Source organism: Acinonyx jubatus, chromosome X, assembly GCF_027475565.1.
Source record: "Acinonyx jubatus isolate Ajub_Pintada_27869175 chromosome X, VMU_Ajub_asm_v1.0, whole genome shotgun sequence".
NCBI lineage: Eukaryota > Metazoa > Chordata > Mammalia > Carnivora > Felidae > Acinonyx > Acinonyx jubatus.
This window is the reverse complement of record NC_069389.1, coordinates 19,531,930-19,558,664: the sequence shown is the minus strand read 5'-3', so window position 1 is coordinate 19,558,664 and position 26,735 is coordinate 19,531,930. Positions and strand designations below refer to the sequence as shown.

The window sequence follows — 26,735 nt, the reverse complement described above, 5'->3', positions numbered from 1 at the left end:
ATATTTTGGAAAGATCCTCTCTCATTACCTTGTTTTGTTTCTTTAGACTGCTTTATCACGTTTAAAATTATGTTATTTGCTAACTTGCTGACTTATTTTCCTTCAAAACTAAGCTCCCTAAGGGCAGGGATTTTTGTCTATTTTGTTGCATACCCAGCATCTACAACAGCGTCTGGCGCACTGCAAACGGTTTAATAAAAATTCCTTGAATGAAATGGAGAATCAGGTCGTAGGGTAAAATCATGAAAACTCTGGCTTTAAATATTTCTGGGCCAGCCAAAATCTCCAACTTTCAAACACTAGGGGGCAGGCTAAGATTAGAATAGAAATGTTTTTCCATTTAGGTCAGAGGTTCCTAACTTTGCTTATGTAAAGCATCACCTCAGGGAGCCTTTAGACGTTCTAAGATCCTGTCGGACTCCTAACTAAATAGGAATCCCCAGAGGGTGGGGCTCAGGGATCACTATTCCGTAAGGCTGCCCAGAAGATTCCGACGTGCAGCTAAGCGCAAGAACCACAGACTGGGAGCCGAGGCGTGGGGGTCAAGGTGGCGCGGCCTTCGGCGAAGCGTGATAACGGAGACAAGCTCTGAGGATCCCTCGCCTCCACGCGCTCCCTGGCCGTACTGTGTGGGGCCTTTAATCAACAATGGCGGGGATAGGCCTGTCCTGTGGGCAGTAACACGCCCGGCGCTGCCGATCCAGTGGGAAACTCCGCAGAGACAGGCTCCCGGCCAATGAGCGAGGCTTCAGGCGCCCGGAGCCCACCCCGCTCCGCAGAGAACCCTCGCCCCCGGGCAGCAAGGCCCCGCCTCTGGGCTGGAAGGCCCCGCCCCTGGGCGGCTGCCCCCGCGAGAGTGCGGTCGTGAAGAGCGAGGTCTGCTCCCGCGCTCGCGCTCGCCTTGCTCTCGACTTCCCTCCGCCAGCTGTCTCGCGTGGCCCGGGTCTCTGGTCGCGCGCGCGGCCTCAGGGCAAGATGAGGCAGGCGGCGCTGCGGTAAGTAGCAGGGGTCCGGCGTGGCCCTTTCGGGAGGGTCGCCGGCGCCCGCCCTCCGCGCTGCTAGCGGGTCCGGGCGCTAGGAACCGGCCGCCGGCTGGCGAGACTGATGCAGTGGTTTGGGGGGGAAGAAAGTGGGGCCGGGTGGGAAGGGGCGCCCGCCTTCCGCTACGACGCCTGGACGCGTGCCCTCTGCCCCCGAGTGAAGCACCGCGACCCCCACTCCTGGAGCGGAGTTTGATATTAAAAGCGAAGCGGCACTTTGAGGGAGGAAGTTGGGTGTTCCCTGAAATTCCTTTCTCTTTGCTCATCACGGGTGTGGTTTGGGGGTAGCCGCTTGTGAGAGAGCTGGCGTTTAGCACTCCACCTTACTTCACAGCTCTTTGCCCTCCTTGGGAGAGCACTTTCAGGGTTAAGTGCTTGACCCACTTGGACTCCGGGTTAAGTGTGTTGTAATGTGGGGAGAGATTGCGGGGCACCTCTTAGGCTGCCGGGACCTCAGTCAGGACTGTGCGCCTAGGTGCCGGAGTCCAGCTCCAGCAGGTCCAGGGATTCCCGAAGGATGAACGGCGTGGGCGAAAAAGTGAAAATAGAACAAAACTAAAATAAAAAACAAAAATAAAAATGGACACAGACAACCGCAGTGTGTTGAACTGGCCGATTTATTGTAGCAAACGTGGCATTATATATGCGAGTGATTTCCTTGTAATATACGTCGTCTGTGTTTTTTAACATTACCTAATTTTGAAAATGTTCCTGTGTGTCATCAACCTTTAAGAAAGAACATGGCGATTTTCCCCTAATTTTCCCGCATACCCTTTGATTATTGATTAATTTCTTACATTATTCCATTATGCATCTGCATTTGTCTATAATTATCTATAGTCTATAAAGCATTTGCTTTGCCGTTCTCATGAAAGGCCCTCCATTTCTCAACACCTCAAGTGGAACAGTTACAGGGACATGACCTCCTAACCACATGAGACCGAGGCAAGGTGCACCACCTTGGTCCAAGGTGCCAGGAAGGGGCCAAAAACGCCTTAGAAACCCTTGCCTCACACATTCTCAGACGGTGCACCTAGGAATTAATTAACCATTCTGTAGCTTAACCGACTAGGTTCAGTCATCATCTGGAATGCCTCTGGGGGGCCAGGTCGGCCTACGGGTTGAAGTCACCTGTGCCCAGAGATACACTCCTTTGCCGGAGTGGGGCTTTCAAATCCATATGTCTCTCCTTTGCTGGCCGCCTTTGCTGGCTAAGGCATGAGGCTATCCTTCCTGTAAGTAGAGGAGTCTCCATGGGGGATGGCAAAGGCTAAACGTAAGGCCGCACAATTTCTGGTGGAACCTTATTTTCTTTCCTAATGGATTTTTCCCCAGAGGGCCTGTCGAGGGCCATTCCCCAGCAGACGTAGTACCCCAGGTAGTTTTAAGGCCGAATTACCTAAAAGTGGGAGGACAAGAAGCTTCGCTGTCGGTGGGCCGCCTTGCAGTCACCAATCCGTCCACAGCCCGGGCCCTGCCACTCAGGCTGGGTAGCTCGGCTTCCAGCACCTAGGACTTTTGGTGCTGATTTGAACTTTACCTTGAATGAGCAGCAAGGCCCTGTAAGGTGAGGTGGGGGGTTGATTAGGCTACTTGGACAAGGAGGATGCCTTTTTCTGTGTGTCACCTCCCAGCTTGCCCAGTTAAGGCCTCGGGACTTAGACTCTAGGACAAGTCTGGCTCTCCCCCAAACCATTTCAGCTGAGCACTCCAGCTGTCTCCAGCTTCTTTCTGCCTGGCTGGGCCCCCAGGGGCCTCACCCCTGTTCCAGCTTCTGGAATCATGCTACAGGTGCGCCATCTCTCCTTGTGTGCCCATACTGGTTCTGAATGACTTATCTCTGTCATTTGTCTTAGGGGTCCTGGATCTCCCTCACTATTCCTGTGGATCTTGCTATCAGTTGAAAAAGGTTCTCTGTCTCTCTCTTGTGTATAGCACTTAAAAATAAAAGCTTTATTAGCACTGTTTAGACAGAGTGAAAGTCGTTATGGGAAGGGTCACAGTTGACTTTAGCTTACATTGGACATGATGTGAAGGGCCTTCTACAAACCTCCATGATCTTGCCATGTGCCTTTTCCCAGGAAAACTTTCTTGATCTCCTCTCCCCCAGTTTGGAAGTCTTTTTCTTTGCACTAATAACTCTTATAAACCTGCTTTCCTTTCTTGTGAGTCCTGTTGAACCTTAATTAAGCAGGTACTCTGTTAGTTGTTTAGTGAGGCAAAGAGTTCATAAATGAATACAGACTGTTCAAGATGATTAGGTTATTTGACTAGTGTGCAGTCTTTGTAGCTTATTTTTCCAGACTCAGGAAAGAGTCACTGAATTCGTTTAGTTTCTAAATTGAGGCATTTCCCCGGGGTGGAGGGCCTATGAATGGCGTTGCCTGCTACTGTACTGGAAACTCTTCCCAGACACCTACCCTAAGCTTGGGACCCAGAACAGAGCTAAGACCCTTCTTTTCACACCTTAGGTGACTTCTGTGACTTCTTAGGCAAGCCATGAAGAGATTGGGCTCTTTGGTCTCCTTTCATTGGAAAGTTTTAATCATGGAGTCCTACGGCCTGAGTGTCCCAAAGCCTCTTGACGGTTTCTTCTAACGGCCTAGGGATTTTGCTGTAAAGCTCCCTAGGTCTTATCAGGGAATAAGCCAGTAACCCTGTGGTACTGAGGTGTTGGGTAGTGATTAAACCATTCTTCCTCTCCCTCCACCTCAGCGCTGTATATGTAAAAGGGAAGTAGCCTGAGATTGTGAAAAGAGCAGCTTGCCTGCAGATGTGTTCGTGTGTGCATGTGTGAATGTGAACTTCTTTATCCTTATGACAGTCCCTTAGGATAGGTAGTATAATTACCCCGTTTTACAGATGAAGAAAGTTTTGGTGGGGAGGGGGGGGTGGGCGGCATAGTGGAGTTAGTCCTCGCTTGTCCTGGCATGAGGTAGTAAGAATTTACTAATAACTTGAACTGGAATGAGTAATAGTATCTGGAGTTCTTGACCTTGTCAGTGCCTTGCCTTCTTCAGCTGTGCATTCAGATTACTTTGTCAATTTCTGATATTATATATGTGTTATCCATGATATGATGGTGGTTAGGAGTCAACACTTAAGAAACAGTGAACCAAAACCAACTTAAACAACTTGTTTTGGCAGACTAGGTTAGGTGCATTTGGGTAAATCGTTTTTATTTTGTTTGGGGATTAGGAAATTTCTGCCCACAATAAATACTCTGAGTCTGGAAAGGGTTAATTCTCTTTTCAAAGTTTATTAACTTATAATTGGATTTAGCTTATTTATTGAGGAAATATGGTGTGATAATAAAGAACAAAATAAATGTTCATAATTAATTTACTCAGCTGTTTACCAAATTGATTCAGGGCTTCTGAAGCTAATAAAAAAGCAAGAATAAATCCATTAAACCTGGTTGATATCTTTTATTTATTTTGTAGATTGTTAGCTAGTTGGTCTCTTCTCTCATGAAATGTTTACTCTAGTTAGATGATTTATGGAGTAGCCTCATATGCAAATATACAGACCCTGGAGAAACAAGTGGATGTGGAATGGTTAAGTGTTTTGGGAGGAGGGTCTGGTTTTGGGCGTTGCCGGGACGCCATAGAACCTACTCTAGTGTTTTTTTATCTTGTTTTGTAGGCTTTGTACCACCTTGGGCAAGGGGCTGCGTGCTCCTGGCAGAGGACTCACTCAAGGATCCGAGAATCCCGAGAAACAGAGAGTCCTCCACATGCGTGAAGGCAAGCATGGGTGTTTGTGTTTTAGGTCCACGTGGTGAAAAACCCTGTCTTATTTGGGAGGCATACAGATAGGTACTTTAGGGTGAATGAGACATACTAAACGTAGATTTTTCCATAAACTTCTCATTTATAAGATGGTCAGAATAACTTTGGGTAGAGACCACATTCAGAATTTGAGCTTTGGTTCCTAGGAGCCTGGGAGACAGCTCTTTTAATTAAATGGCTTCCACTTTCTGTGTGTTGGTACTGAAGGGGAAAGCAGAGAAAAAAGAGACCTGTTGCATAAGAGATGGACCCTTCAGTTGCAGCAACTAAATGCTCCTGATCTATAGTTTTGTTAGAGGGATAGTTAATCCATGCTCAGTTGAAGTTAATTTCAATTTCTAGTCTGATATGCAAACTATGGCTGCCTCTATCAGTTTAGGAGTATTCATTATGAACAAAATTGTGGCTTCTTCAAAAGGTACAAATTATATATATACGTACACATGTATATACATACGCATATACATATATATAATTAAAATTTCTTTAAAAATTTTTTATGTTTATTTATTTTTGACAGAGAGAGAGAGAGGGGCAGGCAGAGTGTGAGTGGGGAGAGGCTGAGAGAGAGGGAGACACAGAATCTGAAGCAGGCTCTAGGCTGGAGCTCCAATTCACGAACCATGAAATCATGACCTGAGTCGAAGCCGGATACTTTAGCTGACTGAGCCACCCAGGTGTCCCAAATATTTAATTAAAATTTCTACTTCTTGGCCCTCACTACCCCCTTTATTCATATGCTGACTAAACTACTAATAATCATTATATGTCAGTGAGCATCGGTAGTCTGTGTACTACTTGGCATACTTCCTGTCCATTCTTTTATTCAAGGAACTCAGGAGGGAAAAAAGTCAGAAATAAGACACATTTACTAGTGGTTACAGGCATACCTTGGAGATACTGCAGGTTTGGTTCCAGACCCCTGCAATAAAGTGAATACAGTGAGTGAAATCAATTTTTTTGTTTCCCTGTGCATTTAAAAGTTAGGCTTACACTACACCGTAGTCTATTAAACGTGCAATAGGACTATGTCTAAAAACACAGTGTACGTATCAAAACAGCTTAAATAGTACCACCAAAGCTCACTGATCGCGGATCACCTTAACAAATAATAACGAAAGAGTTTGAAATATTGTAAGAATTACCAAAATGTGACACAGAGACATGAAGTGAGCAAATGCTGTTGGAAAAATGGCGGTGATGCAGTGTGGCCACAACCTTCCAATTTGTACAAAACATACTTTCATGGAGCACAGTGAATACAATAAAATGAGGTATGCCCATATATTCTGCAGTTCTCTCTGATTTAGTTGTAATTAGAGTTTGTACCAAATTTATGGTGTATAACAATTATTTGATAGAAAAATCAACTATTTTTTCGTTAAAGTTTAAGTGCATGTTATCTAACCATATTTGGTTTTGATCACTTAGCCATTGAAGGACCAAGTATTGCTACGGTTAATTTCCCATAACTGGAATATATACTTTTAAGTCCTATATAAATGCTAGGAAAAAAACATATGACATCAACATGTGAAATCCTATAGACTTATTTTTTAGTCTTGAATTTCTACTGCTTATCTAATTTATTTTCCTTTTATCCATATAGCATGTTCACCTATACATGTGAATCACGGTGTGTGTGGTAATTAGTATCGACTTTTTCTTTAACTGCTTAAGCTTCTTTGCATTAATTCATTCTTGCACTTTTTGGGCATTAACTAACATTAAATTACATTCTTTGCTTTTCCTTGATTTACATCTTTGCTTCACTTTTGTGGCTTAAACTTTTCTAACAATTAGGATAGTATAAATATATGAAAGATCAGTTAGAATGAGACTCCTATTTGAGTATCACTGTCAGTCCCTGCACTAATCAATCTGCTCTACCAACTGCCTATAAGAAGCTAGGTGAGGATTTTGGTCATAATATCTCCATCGTAAAGGGTCTCCTACTGACACTGATACTACCCCACCCGATGAATAATTGGAGTTACCCTGTTTTGTTTGTGTATGTAAATCCCAGTGATTGGCACAGAGTATTCTTTTTCTCACTAAGGAGACAGTTAGTTGTTTCACGTTTTTGGGAAGCACAGGCTTGATCCCTTCCTTGAGCTGTTTGTTGTGGCATTAAATGGAAATTAATGGATCTTTAAAGCTTTTGAGTGCATGGGTCGCTTTTTATAGTTCTTCAACTCATATCCATAATCCAATTCTAGTATTTTTGTTTCCTGGAATGACCTCTTTATTTTTGTTTCAGTTCGTGATAAGTTGCGGGAGATAGTAGGAGTCTCCACAAACTGGAGGTAAGCACGCTTGTGCTCATTCATCCTTTCACCTTTAAAGTGGTATGCTAGGCTGTATTTAGGCTCAGCTGATGGTCTCATTGTAGGGGTGGAGGGAGCCCTGTGTTTGGAAATGGGTTGAGAGGGTTTTTTTTTACTTGGGGGGAAGACCAACATTCCAACATACTCATCATTTGATGCATTCTTGTCATAAAATAAAGTCATTTACCTGTACTCTACATTTTTCAAAGTGCATTCAAGTATATTACCTCAATGATTCTCTACAAAACTTGTGACATGCTTACGGCATATGTTCCTATCCCTTTTTTTACATATGATGAAACTGAAACTCAGAGAGAGAATGAATGAATTAAGGATCAGGGTTTGGGAATTAAAACTCAAGTTTCTTGGTTTTTCTATTTGATGCAGCCTGGCTCCTTTATTACTTCTTGCCACTTCACAATTAACCGGATCTCTCAGTATTTCCCTGCTGTGAAATAGGATAATATCCCTCTTGGTGCACAGAACTTTGAGACTAAAATGAGATAAAAAGAAAAAGCAATCACTAGACATACAATAATCTATTGTTGGTATAGAAATTATCTAATGACTTATTTTTTGCTATTTATATGAAAAATTTCAATGTTTTGAAAAATAGAAAAGATGAATACCTCTGTCCCTACTATCTTGATTGGTACTTACATTTTTCCAGATTTGCCAATATGCATATGTTGGCTGAATTGTAATTCACTTATTCATATAAGTGAATTATAGGTATCATGACACTTCATACATCTCCAGTAAATAAATATGTTCTCTTGTGTAACAAAGTCAGCAATCGTGTGTATCTCCAACAAACCAGATATTCTCTTACTTGATGAAATATACAGTAATTCCCTCATAGTATATTACTCATGCATACAGAATTTCTCAACTGTTCCCAAAATGTCGTTTATAGCTTAAAAAAATATCAAGATCCAATAAAGAATTGTATATTGCATTAGTGGTTATGACTCTTTGGTTGCTCCTAGTCTAGAATAGTAGACAATTATTCTCCCTCCTGTTTTTTGTGTATGAGCTTGACTTTAAAGTTTTTTAAAAAAATGTTTATTTAGTTAGTTTTTTGAGAGAGAGAGGGAGAGAGAGATGGACACACATGGAATGTGAGCAGGGGAGAAGCAGAGAGAGTAGGATACACAGAATCTGAAGCAGGCTCTAGGCTCTGAGCTGTCCACACAGAGACCACTGTGGGGCTTGAAGCTACAAACTGCAAGATCATGACCTGAGCCAAAGTCAGGTGCTTAACCGACTGAGCCACCCAGGCACCTCTATGAGCTTGACTTTAAAGAGACCAAGCCATTTGTTGTGTAGAACGTTCCATGTTCAGGATTTCCCTGGTGCTGTTTAACTTGTTTCTTTATTTCTTATACTTTTGGTAGGCTAAACCTTTCTGGCGATACTACTTCATAAGTGAAGCTTATCTTAATTAATGACATTGTCAGCATTTTAGTTTCCTATCCCCTTGGTGCTCTGTCTCTTCTTTTCCACTTTAATCATTTCTTTGTCTTCCCTTCCCATCTCCTTTTCATGTACTTTTCCTCTTTACCTTTTGCTTTGCCTTTCATACTTCGTTTAGATATAGTTCATTTTTCTTCCTCTGTCTTTGTTTCCTGAAATCAAAGGCAGAGATAGAGATAAACATAGACATAGACATAGAGAAAGAGAGAGAGAGTGAGTGAGTTGGGGGCACAGAGAATGTGAGAATTGTCAAGGTGAGAAATGGGGATATGGGATTCAGTGGCCACTTTGTTCTTTAGCCCATATATGTATTTGTGCCCATCCCTCTATTTTTAATTTTGATTTGAAATATTCTATTTTTTGAATACACCTTTTGATGAGGGTGAATATGTGGTTTAAGTATATTTATATCACTTACAAGTATGTATTACCTTTTTTATCTATAAGCCCAAGACATTTTAACAGAAAGTTTTTAATTTCACTGAGTGCCAAGTGGGGATGGAGGGAAGGAAGAGAAGGTGAGCAGGTCCAGACCTTTTTCCTTCTTTGATAGGGTTTGACCAGCCTGAATGTCAATGGCATGTGGGATCGCACTGCCCCCTGTGTTTCATGTAGTTTGCCTCCTTTCTTCTCAGAGACCATGTGAAAGCAATGGAGGAAAGAAAATTACTTCAGAGTTTTTTGGCTCAGTCACAGAAAGGACTGCCACCCAGGAGAATGAAAGACAGTTATATCGAGGTTCTCTTGCCTTTGGGTAGTCAGCCTGAATTACGAGAGAAATACTTGACTGTTCAAAACACCATCAGGTAAAACGGCACTCTTTTATTTATGTCATTTATTTGTTTTTATTTCTTTTGTTACTAAAACTTTGAGATGTAATTTACACACCATACTGTCCACCTATGTAAAGTGTGCAGTTGTGTGGATTTAGTATATTTGCAGAGTCGTGCGGCCATCGCCGCAATTTTAGAACCTTTCATCCACCCAAACTGTGTTATTCATTTTTTAAGGGGTGATCATCATGATTTTCATTTAATCACAGTTTTCTTTGTTTCACAGATTTGGCAGGATTCTTGAGGATCTTGACAGCCTAGGAGGTACTGGTATTATTTTAGTATTTCTAAATAGATAGTTATAGCTATATATTGAATCATTTGGCTGGAAAGGGCCTTTTTAATTCTTTAACTTGCCCAGATGAGGACATTCTAAAAGAGCAGTAAAAGAAGGGCAACTATTGCCTCTGAATTGTCATAATTTTTTTCCTGAAAATGTAGATTCCTGCTGAACAGTTATAATCCGAGTAGTCCTTCTTTCTAATAACTTTTCAAAAAGTCTTAAGTTTTTGGAAAAGTTGTTTGTACAGTACAAAGAATTCTTTTTCTTTGAATCATGTGAGAGAACAGTATTTCCTACAAACCAGGACATTCTCCTACCTAACCACAATACAACTGTCAACATTGGGAAGTTAACCCTGATACATTAGACTGTTTGATTCTTGGACGCAACTCAGCCTTCACCAGTGGTCCTTTGTAGCAGAAGGGATCCATTTCTTTTCTTTTTTTTTTTAATGTTTATTTATTTTTGAGAGAGAGACAAACACAAAGAGTGTGAGCAGGGGAGGGGCAGAGAGAGAGGGAGACACAGAATCTGAAGCAGGCTCCAGGCTCTGAGCTGTCAGCACAGAGCCCAACACAGGGCTCGAACCCACGAGCTGTGAGATCATGACCTGAGCTGAAGTCAGACACCCAACTGACTGAGCCACCCAGGCGCCCAGAAGGGATCCATTTCTTAATCACATGTTGCATTTAATTGTTGTATCAGGAATAGCTCCTCAGTATTTCTCTGACTTTCATGACCTTAATACTTTTGAAGGTTATAGGCCAGTTCTTTTGTACAATTTCTTTCAATTTGGATTTATTTTATGCTTCCCCAAGATGGGATTTGAGATGTGCACCTTTGGCAGGAACATCACAGAAGGGATGATGTGTTCTTATTGCATCTCATCAACTGGTGCATAATTCTCATTTGTCCCATTACTGGGATGTTAACTTTGGTTCTCTGATGAAGGCAGTGTATGTCGGGGTTCTTCACTGTAAAGTTACTCTTTGCGCCTTTGTAATTAATAAGTACCTGGTTGGCAAGTAATTTCAGATCTTATAAACATTCCATTCCTTCTCAGACTTCCAATGTATTATTTTAAAATCAGTATGGACTCAAGGATTCCTATTTTATTGAATGGATTGTAATATGTCGCTGTCATCTCTTGTGGTGCTCAAATTGTGCCGGGACTGTCCTAGTCCCTTCAAGCTGACTTCTGTGTTTTTTTAAATGTGTCCCCATCATTCTTTGAGCACTTCTTTACTTTCTGGCACAATAAGACCTCCTAGGCTCATTTGTACTTTCCCTGCCTCAGTCCTGGAATCAGCCAAATCTCCAAGGAGCTCTGGTTCTTTTTGATGGGGAATGGTAATTAGAAACCAAGATAGGGATACTGGGAGTGGTCACTGCTGCTGAGGTGTCACTGCTCCCATGTTCTTTCAGTGGACAAGCTGGAGAATATTTGCACATGCACATAAATTTATATCTATGTTTGTCTATTTATCTATCTCTGAAGACCATGGGCTCACACTGGCAGTTGCAATTCTGGATCAGCACTACAGTTTCATTCATTTTCCCCTTTTCATATTTGTAATTCCTCTTTCCAGCTGGCTCCGTTATTCTAAATCTATTTACTTATTTGGTAAGGTCCCCCTGTATGTAGCTCATTTCTTATCTCTGCCACCCCTAGCCTCTCATGGATGCTCCCCTCACCTCACTGGGATTCATACCAGGTCCTGTTCTGCTGGGTCACCCTCCTCATTGTGCTCAAGCTGCAACATGCTGGGCCATCGCTTTTGTTGCCTTCTCTCTTTATGTCCTCCGGCCCTGTTTGGGCTTTAGCACCTTACTCTGGGCTACCTTGCTTGCTCTCACTAATGACTTTTGGACTGAACTGTTGGGAATGGGTTTAAAGAAAGGGTCTAATGACTTCTACAATATAGAAATGAGTCCATTGTTAAGCTTATACCTAGCTGCATGTTTCTTCAGATTAAATAAATTCAGTTAAACATTCTTATTGGCGTTTTAACAAAAACTACACACACACACGCGCGCATGCGCGCGCGCACACACACACACACACACACACACACACACACACTCTTGACTTTGGTTTACTTAGGTGTCCCTAAATACACAAACTCCCTTGGCATTAACCTGTTTTTTCCTCCTTGCCTCCTGTTGATGGCCATTCTTTTCACCTCTCCACTTGATTCTGTTCCTTCAAGTTCTTTAAAGAACTTGCCTTATCACCTAATCTTTCTCTCTCATATCGCAAGCTGTTTCTCAGCTTCACATTCCCTCACCTTCTAAACATATTCAAGGCTCTTCCATCTTATAATGGAAAGTAGGTAAAATCTCCTTCCCTTAGAACACTGTCAAACTATCTTTCTCTTTCACTTCAGAGCTAACTTTATGGAAAAAGTTGGAAAAAGTCATTTGCTCTTACTGCCTCTGTATCTTGACTTCCTGTTTATTTCTCATTCTCACACTTGCTGGCTTCTGTTCCTCAGAGCCATTGAACTGCTCTTGCCAAGCTCTCCATTTTCCCCCTTATTTTGTGATCTAATGGGTGCTTTTCAAGGTTTACCTGACCCTATTGTGGTTCCTGATAAATATTGTTGAGCTCATGCTTGGGCTTTGTGACACTTCTACCTCTCTGGCTATTCCTTTCCTGTCTCCCTTGTAGGTTCCTCTTTTCCTAGTGATCTTTTGAATGTTGGTTATCCCCAGGGTTTTGTCTTCTCCCCTTTTTTTTTTTTTTGCTTATCTGTACACTCCCAGAGCTTCACTTGTTATCAGTATGTGGAATACTTAGGAACCTACATTTCCTGCCCTGCTTTTCTGAGTTCCAGATCGCTTTGCCCTCTTGCCTACTGGACATCTCCATTTGGATATGCCCTAGGCTTCTCATATTTAACATGTTGAAAATAGTCCATTTTATTCTTCCTCTATTCTCTTTTTCAGTGAATGGTGTACCATCTTCAGTCAGGCAAGCTAGAGACCTGAGATTATTAACATATTGAAGAGAATATTAAAATATTCTCTTCTTTTCCATCGATACTGACATAGGCCAGCCACATATGATTTATTCTGTGGGTACCACAGAGGCTTTAAGTGGACTTTCTTGCCTTTAGCCTCTTGTTCCCCCAGTGCATCTGTTAGGAGGTGCATGGATGGAAGGATTTTTTTGTCACTTAACAAATATTTATTGGGTGCAGACCCATGTCCTGAGGGCTGAAGATACAAATTTGAATGAATCATGGGGGAAGCAGGGAGGCCACTAAACATGGGAGTATAATACAACTTTAAATGCACAGAAGCATGCTTAGCTTATTAAAATATGGCAAGTATACAGATAGTCTCAAGGTGGTGTAGGAGTCAAAGGTGTTAGGAGGAAGGAGGAATAACTCTAAGTGAAATGGTTGCTTCATGATAAGGAGTCAGAGGGAAAATAGATAGTTGAGTCCTTGTGATTTGTTTCTCTTTTATGAAGATGTTTGATGCTGTTGGACTCATGTGCTGGGTTCTTTTTCTAATTGAGGCAGTGTGTCTCTGTGGAGTGGTGATGGGCCACCTGCTGGGCTTGGGCTTTAGACTTCGGCTTCTTGACCAAATCTAAAATTGAGTGGGTAGTCAGATTAGAAGATCCCCAAATCTCTTCAATGTGTAGAAGTCTTTGGACCTAGGATAAGGCTGCTAGTGGGATATGGGGGGTTGGGTCTTCAAAACAAGATAAGACTTTTTATGGATTCAGGGATTCAGTTGTAAATGTTGAGCAATAATCTTGCTTTTCCTTTCTTTGGTTCTCTTCTTTTTTCTTACAGTTCTCATTTGCTACATGCACACCAAGATTCATTCAGCTAAGGCATCTCCTCTGTCTATAGTTACAGCCCTGGTGGACAAGATTGGTAAGCAATATTATTTTCTGTGGATACTTAGAATTCTTAGTAATCATAAGAGATTATTTTTATTTTTATTTTTTTTTCAACGTTTATTTATTTTTGGGACAGAGAGAGACAGAGCATGAACGGGGGAGGGGCAGAGAGAGAGGGAGACACAGAATCGGAAACAGGCTCCAGGCTCTGAGCCATCAGCCCAGAGCCTGACGCGGGGCTCGAACTCACAGACCGCAAGATCGTGACCTGGCTGAAGTCGGATGCTTAACCGACTGCGCCACCCAGGCGCCCCGAGATTATTGAAATTAGAGGAAATATTTTTGTTTTAAGGAAAAATTTTTATGTATGTATGCGTATGAAAATGTCTCATGGTATATACTAAAATACATATTTATTAAAATGATCTTTGAGTGGAAGGGTTTTGCATAATTGCAGTTTTATTTTTTTTAGTTTTAAAAATGTTTGTTTATTTATTTATTTTCACAATGTTTATTTATTTTTGAGAGGGAGAGTGCAAGTGGGGAAAGGGCAGAGAGAGGGGGAGACAGAGGATCCAAAGCAGACCCTGTGCCATCAGTAGAGAGCCCAGTGTGGGACCTGAGCCCACCAACTGCAAGACCATGAACTGAGCTGAAGTCAGATGTTAACCGAGTGAGCTACTCAGGCGCCCCTCCAGTTTTAGTTTTTATATTCTTTGCATTGTCTACATTTTTCAAAAAGGTATACAGTTCTCTTTTGTATGTCAAAAACGTTCTTTTTAATTTTGAAGACTAAAAAAAAAGAAAAAAGGAAAAGTGGTGGAATTTGCCAGAATATACAATGAAATTTTCCTTTTGTAATACGGAAAATTTGGGGTGTGGTTTGAACTCAGATTGACTTTCTGTTTCGCAGATATGTGTAAGACGAGCTTAAGTCCAGAACAGGACATCAAGTTCAGTGGCCATGTCAGCTGGGTTGGGAAGACATCCATGGAAGTGAAGATGCAAATGTTTCAGGTATGTATTCGTCTAAAGGTTGCTGGCTTGTTCCAATACAACCAGCTAGTCCCAGCGAAAGAAAAGCATATTTACCTATGCTTTTTACCTATGCTATACCTATGACAGGTATATAGCTCACCAGTTCTAGAAAAAGAATTGAAAATTCATGTCATGCAGATGGTGGGTTATTAATGTGTTCTTCCTGGACAAAGACTGACACTTTGTTTGGTGTCTCGGTTCATTGTTTATTACTTTCAAATCATATATGGCTACATGTCAAGGTGCTTATTTCTGGTTTTGCCCCAGAGAATTTCACAAAAGTCTGAGTTACATCAGGCATGAATGGTACTTACTGGTCACTGTGTTAGTTTCCTCGGGCTGCTAGAACAAAGTACCACAAACTGGGTGGCTAAAAATAACAAATTAATTATCTCACAGTTTGGCAGCCAGAAGTCCAGAATCAAGGCTTCAGCATGACCATGCTCCCTCTACAGTTTGTAGGGGGAGAATCTCTTTTGCTTCTTCCTATCTTCTCATGGTTTGGTGGCAGTCCTTGGTATTCCTTGGCTTGCATCTTGAACGCTTTGATCTTGGCTTCCATTGCCACGTGCTCTTTCGCCCTTGGGTGTCTGTGTCTTTGCGTCTCTCCTCTTCTTCTTCTTTTTTATTAAATAATCTCTGTGCCCAGCATGGGGCTGAGACTCATGACCCCAAGATCGAGAGTTGCATGCCCTACCGACTGAGCCAGCCAGGTGCCCCTCTTCTCTTCTTATAAGGACATCAGTAATATGGGATTAAGGGCCCACCCTACTGCAATATGACCTCATCTTAACTGATTATATCTGAAACGGCCCTATTTCTAAGTAAAGGTATGTTCGGAGGTACCAAGGGGTAGGACTTCATATATTTTTGGAAGACACAAGTCAACCCATAACAGTCACTTAGACTAAAGGTAGCAGTTAGGAACAGCCCCACTAAGGAGCAGAACTCTGAGTAGCTGTTATAAAGAAATGAAGAAATTTGACAAGAAACAAGTACCTCAAAGAGGATAACAGCACAGAAATCAGATAATTCAGAGTATGTCCCACGTTTCATTGTGAAAATTTATTTAAGAATGACTCATTCTGGGTGCACCTGGGTGGCTCGGGTAAGCTGCCAGCTTTGGTTCAGATCATGATCTTGCGGTTGAGTTTGAGCTCTGCCTTGGGCTCCGTGCTGACAGTGCAGAGCCTGCGTGGAATTCTCTCTCTCTCTCTCTCTCTCTCTCTCTCTCTCAAAAAAAAAAAAAAAAAGAATGACTCATTCTGGTGAGCACAGCATAACGTATAAACTTGTTGAATCACTGTGTTGTACACCTGAAACTAATGTGACATTGCCAACTATGCTCAAATAAAAAAAATAAGGAAAAAAAAGAATGACTTCTTCAGTTATGCCAGAGTATTTAGTAGGCTCATTATTCAGATAGACTTTTTCTCTTCTGGAATTATGAAGTACTTCACCTTTTGGAAAAAGTCTAAAGCTTGTTCTGCAGTAACTAAAGTTTTTGTCAAAATAGTTAAGTAGTTTTTTATTTGGGGCTCTCTGTAAGCAGTTGGATTCTTTAAGTTCCATGTTGTCATAGCTGACAGTAATACTGTTGTTAGAACAAAACACAGTAAGCATGATGGGGATGCTGCTATGATTAGTCCACACTTTTTTTTTTTTAAGTTTATTTGTTTTGAGGGGCGGAGAGGGGCAGAGAGGAGGAGGAGGAAGAGGAGGAGGGAGAGGAGGAGGGAGAGGAGGAGGGAGAGGAGGCGGAGGGAGATGGAGGGAGGGAGAGAGAGAATGAGAATGAATATCTCAAGCAGGCTCCATGCCCAGTAAGGAGCACAACTCGGGGCTTGATGCAACCACCCTGGGATCATGACCTGAGCCGAAGTCAAGAGTCGGACATTTAACCGACTGGGTTGCCCAGGCGGCCCCTGTCTGCATTTTTTAATCTTCATGGTTGATTCCTAGACTGCTCAGATTCCTGCCATAGGAATCAAGGTAATTTGAATCTGGGCCAAATAGGTTGAAAAGAGTTACAGGAGTTATTGTGGGGAGAGGGCCAATGAAAATCACTGTCAGACAAGTACAAACTTCTGTTTTAAGTTTGTATTTCTCATTGACCATTTTGACTAGTAACTTAAGACTTGAGTGATCCTTTCTATTCCAGATAGGAAGCTTGGCGGTAGGTGCTTTGCCTCTGGTTTAGGTACATGTAGGTTCAAATCCCAACTCTGCTGCTTATCAGCCATGTGAATGTGGGTAAATTACTTACCTTCTCTGAGTTTGCATTTTCTCAAGTGTAACGTGGAAACAGTAATAGTACCACGTTTTTTTGTGTGGTAAGCATGAAATGAAAAAACAACCTAACCATAGGAATTAGTTGGTACATTGCCTGTCACACAGTAACCACTAGTCAAATGTTGACAGTAATGTTCATTTATTATCATTACTATGGAGGTGGTCCCAAATATTTTCTGGGCTTGACCTTCAGACTCATCTTTCTGCACGCCTGTTTTATCTCTCCTCCTACATGTGCTCTTGCTACCTTAAATCAGGTGTGTGACAAACTGAGTACCTCAGCTTCCTTCCCAATCCTGATCCTCCTCCATTTCCCCCTTTGCTGCCCTGGGTCCAAACCTTTGTCATATCTTTAAATTCGTCCTTTCCTATACAGCCTTTTGCCAAGTCTTGCAAATTCATCACCCATAGCAACCCACCAGAGAGTTCTTTCTTCCCTTTCCTCTCGGCCTCTGTGTTTCATTCAAGGCCTCACTGCCTCCTTTGTGAGTACCTTAACTGTCTTTTAATAGTCTACCTGCCTCTAGTCTTTGCTCTCTCTGTTAATTGTACAGATTTTTATGAGTTAGATCTTATAAAGGCAATCTTAAGTCACATTGCTTTCCTTCTCCAAACACTTCAGTGACCATTATCTGTGGATTAAAGTCTGAACTCTTTTGACTAGTTAGGATCTAAGGTGCTCCACAAACTAGCTCCCACCTGCCTTTACAACTGTAGTCCCTCTGACTTATCATTCCTATACCTTCTTAGAGCTTGCTGCTGGACATTTTGAGCATTCAAAGAATAGGGAGTTACTCATTTTTGCATTCTTTTTTTAATGTTTGTTTATTTTTGAGAGACAGAGAGAGAGAGAGAGAGAGAGTGAGCGAGGGGGAGGGACAGAAAGAGAGGGAGGCCAGAATCTGAAGCAGGCTCCAGGCTCTGAGCTGTCAGATGTGGGGCTCAAAAGCACAAACTGAGAGATCATGACCTGCCCTGAAGTTGGACGCTTAACCGACTGAGCCACCCAGGGGCCCCTCAATTTTGCATTCTTGATGCTTGGCACTAGTAGGTGTTCATTATAATAAACCATAATGTAAACAGTGAGTGAGTAGGATGAGTATCATTGCTTATTCTTTTTTCTTGCCTGAAATCCTCATGTTCTGGCTGCACACATTCGTATTCTACCTCTGCTTCCAGGCCACCTTATGCTCAATCCTTCCCTGATCCTTCCAGCTCATACTGCCTGTTCCTTCCCCATGACTTCTGATTCTTTCTCCTGGTACCTGCTCTTCTCCTCCGCAGAGCAGCATATGAACACATCTTTTCTCTTCGACTACACTGTAGGCTCCTTGACATAAGCAGCATCTGGGTGTGAGTCACCTAGCCCACTTCCTTGTGTCCATTCATTTAACATTCACTTAGCAGTTTATCGAATGCGTGTTCTGTGCTCAGTGTATAGTAGTGAGCTAAACAACGTTTCATTCTTTTTTTTTTTTATTTTTTTTTTAACGTTTATTTATTTTTGAGACAGAGAGAGACAGAGCATGAACAGGGGAGGGGCAGAGAGAGAGGGAGACACAGAATCTGAAACAGGCTCCAGGCTCTGAGCTGTCAGCACAGAGCCTGACGCGGGGCTTGAACTCACGGACCGTGAGATCATGACCTGAGCTGAAGTCAGACGCTTAACCGACCAAGCCACCCAGGCGCCCCAACGTTTCATTCTCTTACAGTTTACATTCTAGTAGTGCTTGATAATTTTCTGCCTCAACTCATATACATCATCAATCATTGATTATCTTCTATCTGCCAGTCTTTGTGCTAAGTGCTAGGCATACAAATGTGAGTAAAAATGGTCTTTGTCCTCAAGGAAAGCATGCTGCAATCAGTGATTATGATATACAGATGGTCCCTGACTTAGGGTGGTTTGACTTCCTATTTTTTGGCTTTATGATGGTGTGAAAGAGTGTTCAGTGGAAAGTGTACTTTAAAGTTTGAATTTTGATCTTTTTCTGGGCTGGTGATATGTGGTGCTGGGCAGTGGCAGTGAGTTGCAGTTCCTGGTCAGCCACGCCATCAGGAGGGTAGAGGACTGACGCACTTGCAACCTGCCTGTCCCCATATGGCTTTTCTGTTTTATACTCTCTGAACGGTATTAAATAAGTTCCCTGACATATTCAACACATTGTTATTAACGAGGCTTTATGTTAGATGCTTTTGCCCAATTGCAGGCTAATATAAGTGTTCTGAGCGTGTTTAAGGTAGGCTAGGTAAGCTGTGATGTTCTGTAGTTTATGTGTATTAAATGCATTCTTGACTTAAGATATTTTCAATTTATGATGGATTTGTGGGGATGTGACCTCGCTGTAAGTCGAGGAGGATCTGTAGTATATTAAGTATCATGCAGCTTTTCTCAACAGAGGCGCTACTGGCATTGGATGTAGGAAAAATTCTTAGTTATGCAGGACAGTCCCCCGCACTGTGAGGTGTTTAACAACTTGGTTACCCCTGCCTGGCTAGTAATGTCCCTCAAGCCGTGTGACAACCAAAACCAGTTTTGCACATTTCCAAGTGTTCCCCGTGGGAGTAGTATCCATCTCTGTTACATTGAGTACCACTTTCAGGGAGGACTTTGTTTCCACTCTGGTGGCAAACCAAGGAAAGGATGATGACCTCTGCCTGGGGAGGGGGCAGGGGTGGGGAGAAGTGTCTTGAGGAAGGTGGCTGTGAGGAAGGCCCAGGCTCAGGCATGGATGGGAGGAGTTCAACAGCACGGTACATTCCAGACCTCCAAGTTGTCAGGTGTGCTTAGGGAAAGGTTGCAGCTGTGAAGGGCGTGTTTGGTGAGCAGAGAGGAATCTGGACTCTGTTGTGGAGAGCTTTATATATATTGCCAGCAAGCTTAGAGCAGATGTGGGAAGAAGGTTGAGGGGGAAGGTGATGTGGGCCTGAACAGACAGCAGCGAGGAGGACTAGTGAGGAGGTTTGTTGAAGAGTGAGCCTAGTATGCCCTCAGCTTATGATAGGACTTTATGATATAACTTCCCTGGAAGTACTGATTCCTAGAGGATGAAGAAATACCTCAAAGCTTCAAAGGCTTGTACATTGTAACTATTTCACTCATTACGTGGAATGACCAGTGATCCTTACCCCTTCTTGGGAGCCCCCTACGCTCAGCTAAGGGGGCACAAACGTGTGCTGGTAGCTGGCATACTGAAGTTACTGAATATTCTAATGTCCATGGGAGCGGTGGGCACTTCACCTGGCTTTGTGTGCCATTATGAGGACAGGTAGGCCTCAAGAAAGCCAGAACTTTGCATAACGCAGGACAGTTAAGTGACAGTGATGCAGAGGGTCCCTCTGTGACCCTTGCCCTTGAGTCTCAGTCACGCACACTTCCAAAGCCCGTAGGTCATGTCCATCCCAGCCCTTCTCGCATGGTGTACTGTTTGAATTTTGGGGTGTCTTTCTCCTTTTCCAAGACCACAGCCTTCTTGGTCTTGCTCCATTCCCACCCAGAGCTTAGTTCTGTGTCTGGCAACTCAGCAGATGGTGGTTAATGATGCACTTTTCTTTTTCTTTTCTTTTCTTTTTTTAAAAATTTTTAATGTTTATTTATTTTTGAGACAGAGGGAGACAGAACATGAGTTGGGGAGGGGCATAGAGAGAGGGAGACACAGAATCTGACACAGGCTCCGACCTCTGAGCTGTCAGCACAGAGCCCGATGCGGGGCTCGAACCCACAAACCGTGAGATCATGACCCGAGCCGAAGCCGGACGCTTAACCTGCTGAGCCACCCAGGTGCCCCAGCACTTTTCTTTTTCTAATTGCAGCCCTTTCCAAAGCATGTGTGACATCTGTTAGAATTGTCATAGGTCTTCTTGTTAAATGTATTTCTTATGTCTGTATTTTCTTTCCACTGTTCTTTAGTTACACGGCAATGAATTTTGTCCTGTTTTGGATGCAACCTTTGTAATGGTGGCTCGTGATTCTGAAAATCAAGGGTAATTGCTGTTTTTTCCTAATTCTTTATTTTGGAAGACTTCAAAGAAACACAAAACTGGAGAGAAGACTATAATGAAATTTCCATATACTTATCACCTAGACTTAGAAGTTTTAACACTTCTGCCGTATTTGCTTCATCTCTTTATTAAAAGTGTATTATTTTCTTTATTATATTTTATTTTTTTAAATGTTTATTTTTTTTTGAGGAGAGAGAGAGAGAGCGAGAGACAGAGTGAGCAGGGGAGGGGCAGAGAGAGAGGGAGACACAGAATGTGAAGCAGGCTCCAGGCTCCGAACTGTCAGCACAGAGCCCGATGCGGGGCTTAAACTCACAGACCGTGAGATCATGACCTGAGCCAAAGTCGGACACTTAACTGACTGAGCCCCCCCCCCCAGGCGCCCCAATGAATTCATGGATTTTAATAGTAAATGTATTTCAGTAAATTGCAGCCATTGTTCTTGATGCTCAGAGCGTACTGTGTTTGGGCAGTGGGAGCTCCTTTAAGCTGGCTCCTGGAGTAAACTTGTTTCACATTTCCCCACCAGTCTTCCTGTTCTCTGGTACGGTGGGATATCTTGGGCTCACTTTACACATTTTCTTCCTCAGTCCCAGAATCAGCCATTTCTCTGAGGAGTCTTGGGGTTCCTCTTAGTGAGTACTGGTATTTAGAGACCAGAATCTGGGCACTAGAACTATATTTTCTACTCATTTGTCATTATTTCTAAGCCTTTTCAGTGGACAGAGTTAGGATGTATATTAAAAAGCAACAGATATCGGACCTCGTGAGTTAATGTACCATCAATTCCAAGTCAGATTGAACTTTACAGATTTTAACTTATTTGGCTTCATACTTTTTTCCCCTTAAGTTGAATTCTTGGTTCCTAACAGCAGTCACCCGGAAAGCATTCGAACGGGGGGGAAAAAACTGTTGAACTGTGGGGGGTGGGTGCTGGGCTGGGAGGAAATAGTACAGGATTGCTATTGGTATAGGACAGAGTCTGGGGGCCTGTCGGAATCTAATTTGTATTAGAAACTTGAGGTAGGGGTCCTCATTGAGAAATCTTTGCTGCCTCATGAAAAACTGCCTTGGAAGAGTGAGTTAAGGTCAAACAGATGTGAGTGTAGAATGCTACTCTTCACTTTCCCACTGGGCTGGGAAGGCCTGTGGGTCCTAGGGGCTGGCCCTGGGTGGGGGACTCCTTTCCGGCCCTGTGGCATTATTTAAAATTTCTCTCCCATTGTTTCCATTGTTGTTTCATCAAATCTTTGGATTCTGCTACAGTGAAAGCACCCCCCCCCCTTATCTGTTTTCTCTTTTGAGAAATTTGCCACCTTCAGAAAAGTAGAATGATGCAGTGAGCACCCAGAGAGCCCTCACCTTCAATTCACCAATTGATATTTTGTCTTACCCTCTCTCTATAAATACACACATGTACACACTCTTTCCCTGAATCATTTGAAAGTAAGTTTGAGACTACTTCACCCCTGGATAGTCCAGCATCTGTCTCCTAATAATAAGGTTATTCTGTTACACAGCCTCGATGCCTTTATTATATCCAAGAAATTTAAGTGAGACAGTTATATTATCTAATATACAATCCATATTCAAACTTTGCCATTTGTCCCTAAAATATCTTTTATAGCTCTTTCCTCTGGGTCAGGATCTGATCGAAGATCATGTATGGCATGTAGTTATTATGTTGTTTTTTTTTTTTAAAGCGTCCCCCTGCCATTTTCTATCTCTGAAGACGTTGACATTTTTGGAAGGGTCCAGGCCAGTTGTCCTGTAGAATATTCTACAGCGTATTTTTGACTGTTTCCTCATTATGACAATCAGGGGAAACTTTTTGGTGAGAGGCAGTGTTCTTTTTATAATGGGAACTTTCTAGTATACAGCTTACTCTGTAACTAGAGGGCTCCTTACTTGTTCCTGGGTTATTATATGAAACAGTGAGTAAGCATTACCTAAAACAAACAGCAGAGACTTGGAAACCAGTGGGTAAATTGTTCACCTTCCACCTTTCCTGGGGAAAACTGTATTTATAAGCCTCTTAAACTGTATTCTTTTCTTTTCTTCTCTTTAGGCCGGCATTTGTAAATCCACTCATCCTTGAAAGCCCAGAGGAAGAAGAACTCTTTAGACAAGGAGAATGTATATTAATTTGTTTATAATAAGATACAGTTCTGCAAAGCACACTAGCTGTACTGCAGAAGAGGTTATTTAAGAGCATGTATGGACTGTTCATACCAGTCAAGTAGTCTTACTCATGCTGAGAATTTATTGAAATTAAAAATACCTTATTTTTGGTTCCAGAATCCATAGTTTAACAGTTTTCCTGATTAGACAATATTTGTTAAGTGCAAAAATTTGTTTTCTCATTTTTAGTAAAATGGGAAATGTATCTTAGTGAAATAACTGCTGGTCAGGGCTCTGGTTCAGGATGGTCTTTTTAAAAACTTTTTAAAGTGTTTATTTTATTTTAGAGAGAGAGAGGCAGAGAGAGAGGGAGACAGAGGATCTGAAGTGGGCTCCACACTGACAGCGCAGAGCCCAGTGGGGGACTCAAACTCAAGGACCGTGAGATCATGACCTGAGCTGAAGTTGGACGTTTAACCAGCCGAGCCACCCAGGCGCCCTGGATGGTCTAAGTGTGGTCTTTAAGTGGTCTCACACTGAGCCAGTGTAATTTCCGTGTGAAAGCAGGGAGTCACTGGACACTTTATGTAGCCTCAGCAGCCTTCTTTGGGATATATGTACAATTTCCGGTGGGCTTTTTGAAGTCAGGAGATACTACCTTTGTAGGGTCTGAGGCAGCCAAGGTCAGGAACCGCAGTGCTGCAGTGGGACCCTCCTGATCGTAGCTCCTTGTCGTCCTGTGTTCCAGTGAACAAGGGGAGAAGGGTTGCCTTCAGCTCCACGTCATTACTGAAAATGGCTCCCAGTGCCGAGGAGAGGACAACCATACATGAGATGTTTCTTAGCACGCTCGATCCAAAGTAAGTTAGGATGGTGAGATTCCAGGTTGGGAAAGCATTTAAACCTTGGCCTTCTCCAGAGCCACTTGGGCCTCAACATCTTGGGAGTTGTTTTGCATATATTTTACCTTTCATCAGTAAAATCATGGCATTAAGAGGGTTTCCTGAATCTCCTTTTGTACAGGACTATAAGTTTTCGAAGTCGAGTTTTACCCCCTCATGCGGTGTGGATGGAGGATTCAAAACTGAAGAGCTTGGAAATTTGCCACCCTCAGGTATTGTAAGCCAATGAAAATCTTCTAAAGAGGATAACTTGCTTTGGTGATTCTCATCTGAAATTTGATCCGCCTTCAAACTGACCTCTGTTCTGTGGCATTGTTAATTCCTTTGTTCTGTATATGAGGGTGGTCATGAGCTTGTATTTGTTAATAATTATTTTATGCCCTATAGGAGCGGAACATTTTCAATCGGATCTTTGGCGGTTTCCTTATGAGGAAAGCGTATGAACTTGGATGGGCTACTGCTTGTAACTTTGGGTGAGTTTGGCAGTGTGGCACCAGTAAAAGTATTCAACTTCTGAGAGACAGTTTGCAGTACCCCGTTGAAATGAACCATTTTAGGCCAGTCTGGATGTGTTGGGGTATGTGCTTTGTTTTTCAATCAATTTTACACTGATACCACCTCCACTTGGTCTTCATTTTCAAAGGCTGTTGCTCTGACTTTGTCAGTTAGTGCATTAAAGACCTACTGAGAAAAGGTGATGACAGTGCAGAAAGGAAAAGATAGAGTGGTGATCTCGTCACATTGGCATCCCTTACCATTTCTCACCGGTATGATTATTTGCCCCTTCCCTAGGTTTATTCTCTTATCATTCACATTTTGCTTCAGCTGATTGTTAGGGGAGAAATAGACATCATCTGAATTTTGTGGTTGACCCAAATTCTGCCTTTGTCTGTTAGTGGTTCCCGACCGTTTGTAGTAGCAGTGGATGATATCATGTTTCAGAAACCCGTTGAGGTTGGATCACTGCTGTTTCTTTCTTCGCAGGTAGGTGTGCGATGAGGGATGAAATAAATTTTTTATCACTTGGGCCCGGAAGAGAAGGTTTTTTTTTTTTTTTTTTTTAATTCTAAAGCCACTGTTTCTCTTATGACTGGCTTTTCTCCCCTTCCTAATGCACTTGACTAATTATCAGGTCTAAATCTCTTAGGTTTGCTTTACTCGGGACAATTACATTCAAGTCAGAGTGCACAGTGAGGTGGCCTCTCTTGCGAATAAAGAGCATATGACCACCAATGTCTTCCATTTCACGTTCATGTCAGAAAAAGAAGTGCCCTTGGTTTTCCCCAGAACCTACGGAGGTAAGCAGCAATGTCTGTCCTTAGTGAATGGATGAACGTATAAAGAAATTTTTCTTCTTTTAAATTGTTGTAGGAAGCAAAGAGACGCCTCTTAGCTCCAAGAACGTGTCTCTAGGAGATAGCACTTTCGAGGGTCTGCTGCCCTGACGGCCAGGATGCCTCATGGCCTGCAGGCTGCCATTGCTGCTCTGCCTGACCTGGCTACCGTCTGAAGGGTCAGTCCAGCTGTAAGTGGCCACTGGTGGTCAGAGACTGGTGCAGCCACAGGAAAGGGGCACGAGTCGAGGCTCACCCCTCAGGATCCTTGCACACCCCCAGCCCGACAGGGCCTGCCTAGAGCCATTTTTGCACGCTCCTTGTTGCCCTTGTGTTCCCAAGTAGCTTAGCTGTCCGTACAATGATTTTGTAAGGTGCCATGGGCTTCTCCATAGTTCTCTCTTTTGTGTTTCAGAGTCCATGTTGTATTTAGATGGGCAGCGGCATTTCAACTCCATGAGTGTACCGGCGAACTTGAGAAAGGACTACCTTGTGGAGCCCTAGGAAAACCATGCTTGTTTAAGAGCAGCCCTCCACGGTGGCATAGTGCCCGGTGAAAGCCCGATCAAGTGTTTTGGTTTCAGTCTTTATTCTCATCCTCTGTTGAGAAGAAGAATGTATTCAACCTTTAGGATGATCAGCAAAGCAGAACAAGAGAGTGGCTGGGTGGGGCAGAGGAAGAGGGAGTTATTAAACAATAAACACTCTGAAGACAATTTAAATTAGAAACCTACCATGTCACCTCCTGTGTGGTAAAGAAATGAGGGCAGAATGCCTTTATATGCAGTTGGAAACGTTTCTTTTCTTAAGCTTATCACAAGCTATCCGTATGTGCAGTTTCCTGCCAAGGTATTTGGAGGGCATTCCTTAAGCCTGACGCTGCAGTTCCCCTGTATTGTCTAAATCCCATCAACCCTACACGAGTCCTCTGTGTTTTGCCTGCGTCTCCTTCCCAGCTTTGGTTGTTGGCAGGAGGCAGATGAAAAGTTGGGGTGAAGGGAGCGAACAAAAGGTAAGGCATTTGGAAGGATTTGTGGGAAGCTTTAAGCCTAAAGCCATACCAAGAGGAGGTGTTCAGAGATGATCTGTATGAGGACACACAGGACCATGTGTTCATTCTTTCATTCACCAGATAGCTTTTCACACTCTACTCGGAGCTGGCCAGGATATATCTGATTCAAAAACAGGAACAGTGACAATAATGGCTGCTTATGCTTGCTGAACACTTGCCATGTGCTAAGGCACTGTCCTGAGCACTTGATGTGTATTAGCTCATGTATTTCTTCCACCACCACTAGAGGTAGGTTCTCTAACCCTCTCAGGTTAGGTCACTCAAGCACAGACAGGTTAAGTGACCTGCTCATGGTCTCACAGCTAGTAAGTGGTGGTGCTGGCATTCAGAGGCAGGCAGTGGTGCTGGCATTCAGAGGCGTGTGG

At 42.8% G+C, this 26,735-nt stretch overlaps 1 protein-coding gene across 1 annotated transcript; it reads left to right on the top strand.

Annotated features, from left to right (window-relative positions):
- The first annotated feature begins 812 nt into the window (after nt 1-812).
- ACOT9 (acyl-CoA thioesterase 9) lies at nt 813-26,031 on the top strand. The gene is made up of 16 exons (XM_027054419.2): nt 813-995; nt 4,686-4,786; nt 6,441-6,467; nt 7,092-7,137; nt 9,270-9,440; nt 9,694-9,731; nt 13,560-13,643; nt 14,523-14,626; nt 20,850-20,923; nt 23,010-23,077; nt 23,811-23,922; nt 24,086-24,176; nt 24,352-24,437; nt 24,861-24,948; nt 25,112-25,262; nt 25,714-26,031. Exons 1-16 carry the CDS (start codon nt 976-978, stop codon nt 25,800-25,802), a joined length of 1,350 nt encoding a protein of 449 aa, XP_026910220.1. The 5' UTR covers nt 813-975; the 3' UTR covers nt 25,803-26,031.
- The last annotated feature ends 704 nt before the right edge of the window (nt 26,032-26,735 follow it).

What these genes read in the sequence shown, in the direction of transcription:
- ACOT9 (XM_027054419.2), top strand. Translation starts at nt 976, where the DNA reads ATGAGGCAGGCGGCGCTGCG. An exon ending in AGTCCTCCACATGCGTGAAG is followed by an intron (nt 4,787 to 6,440) that starts GCAAGCATGGGT and finishes TTATCCATATAG; the next exon opens with CATGTTCACCTATACATGTG. An exon ending in AGCCCTGGTGGACAAGATTG is followed by an intron (nt 13,644 to 14,522) that starts GTAAGCAATATT and finishes TCTGTTTCGCAG; the next exon opens with ATATGTGTAAGACGAGCTTA.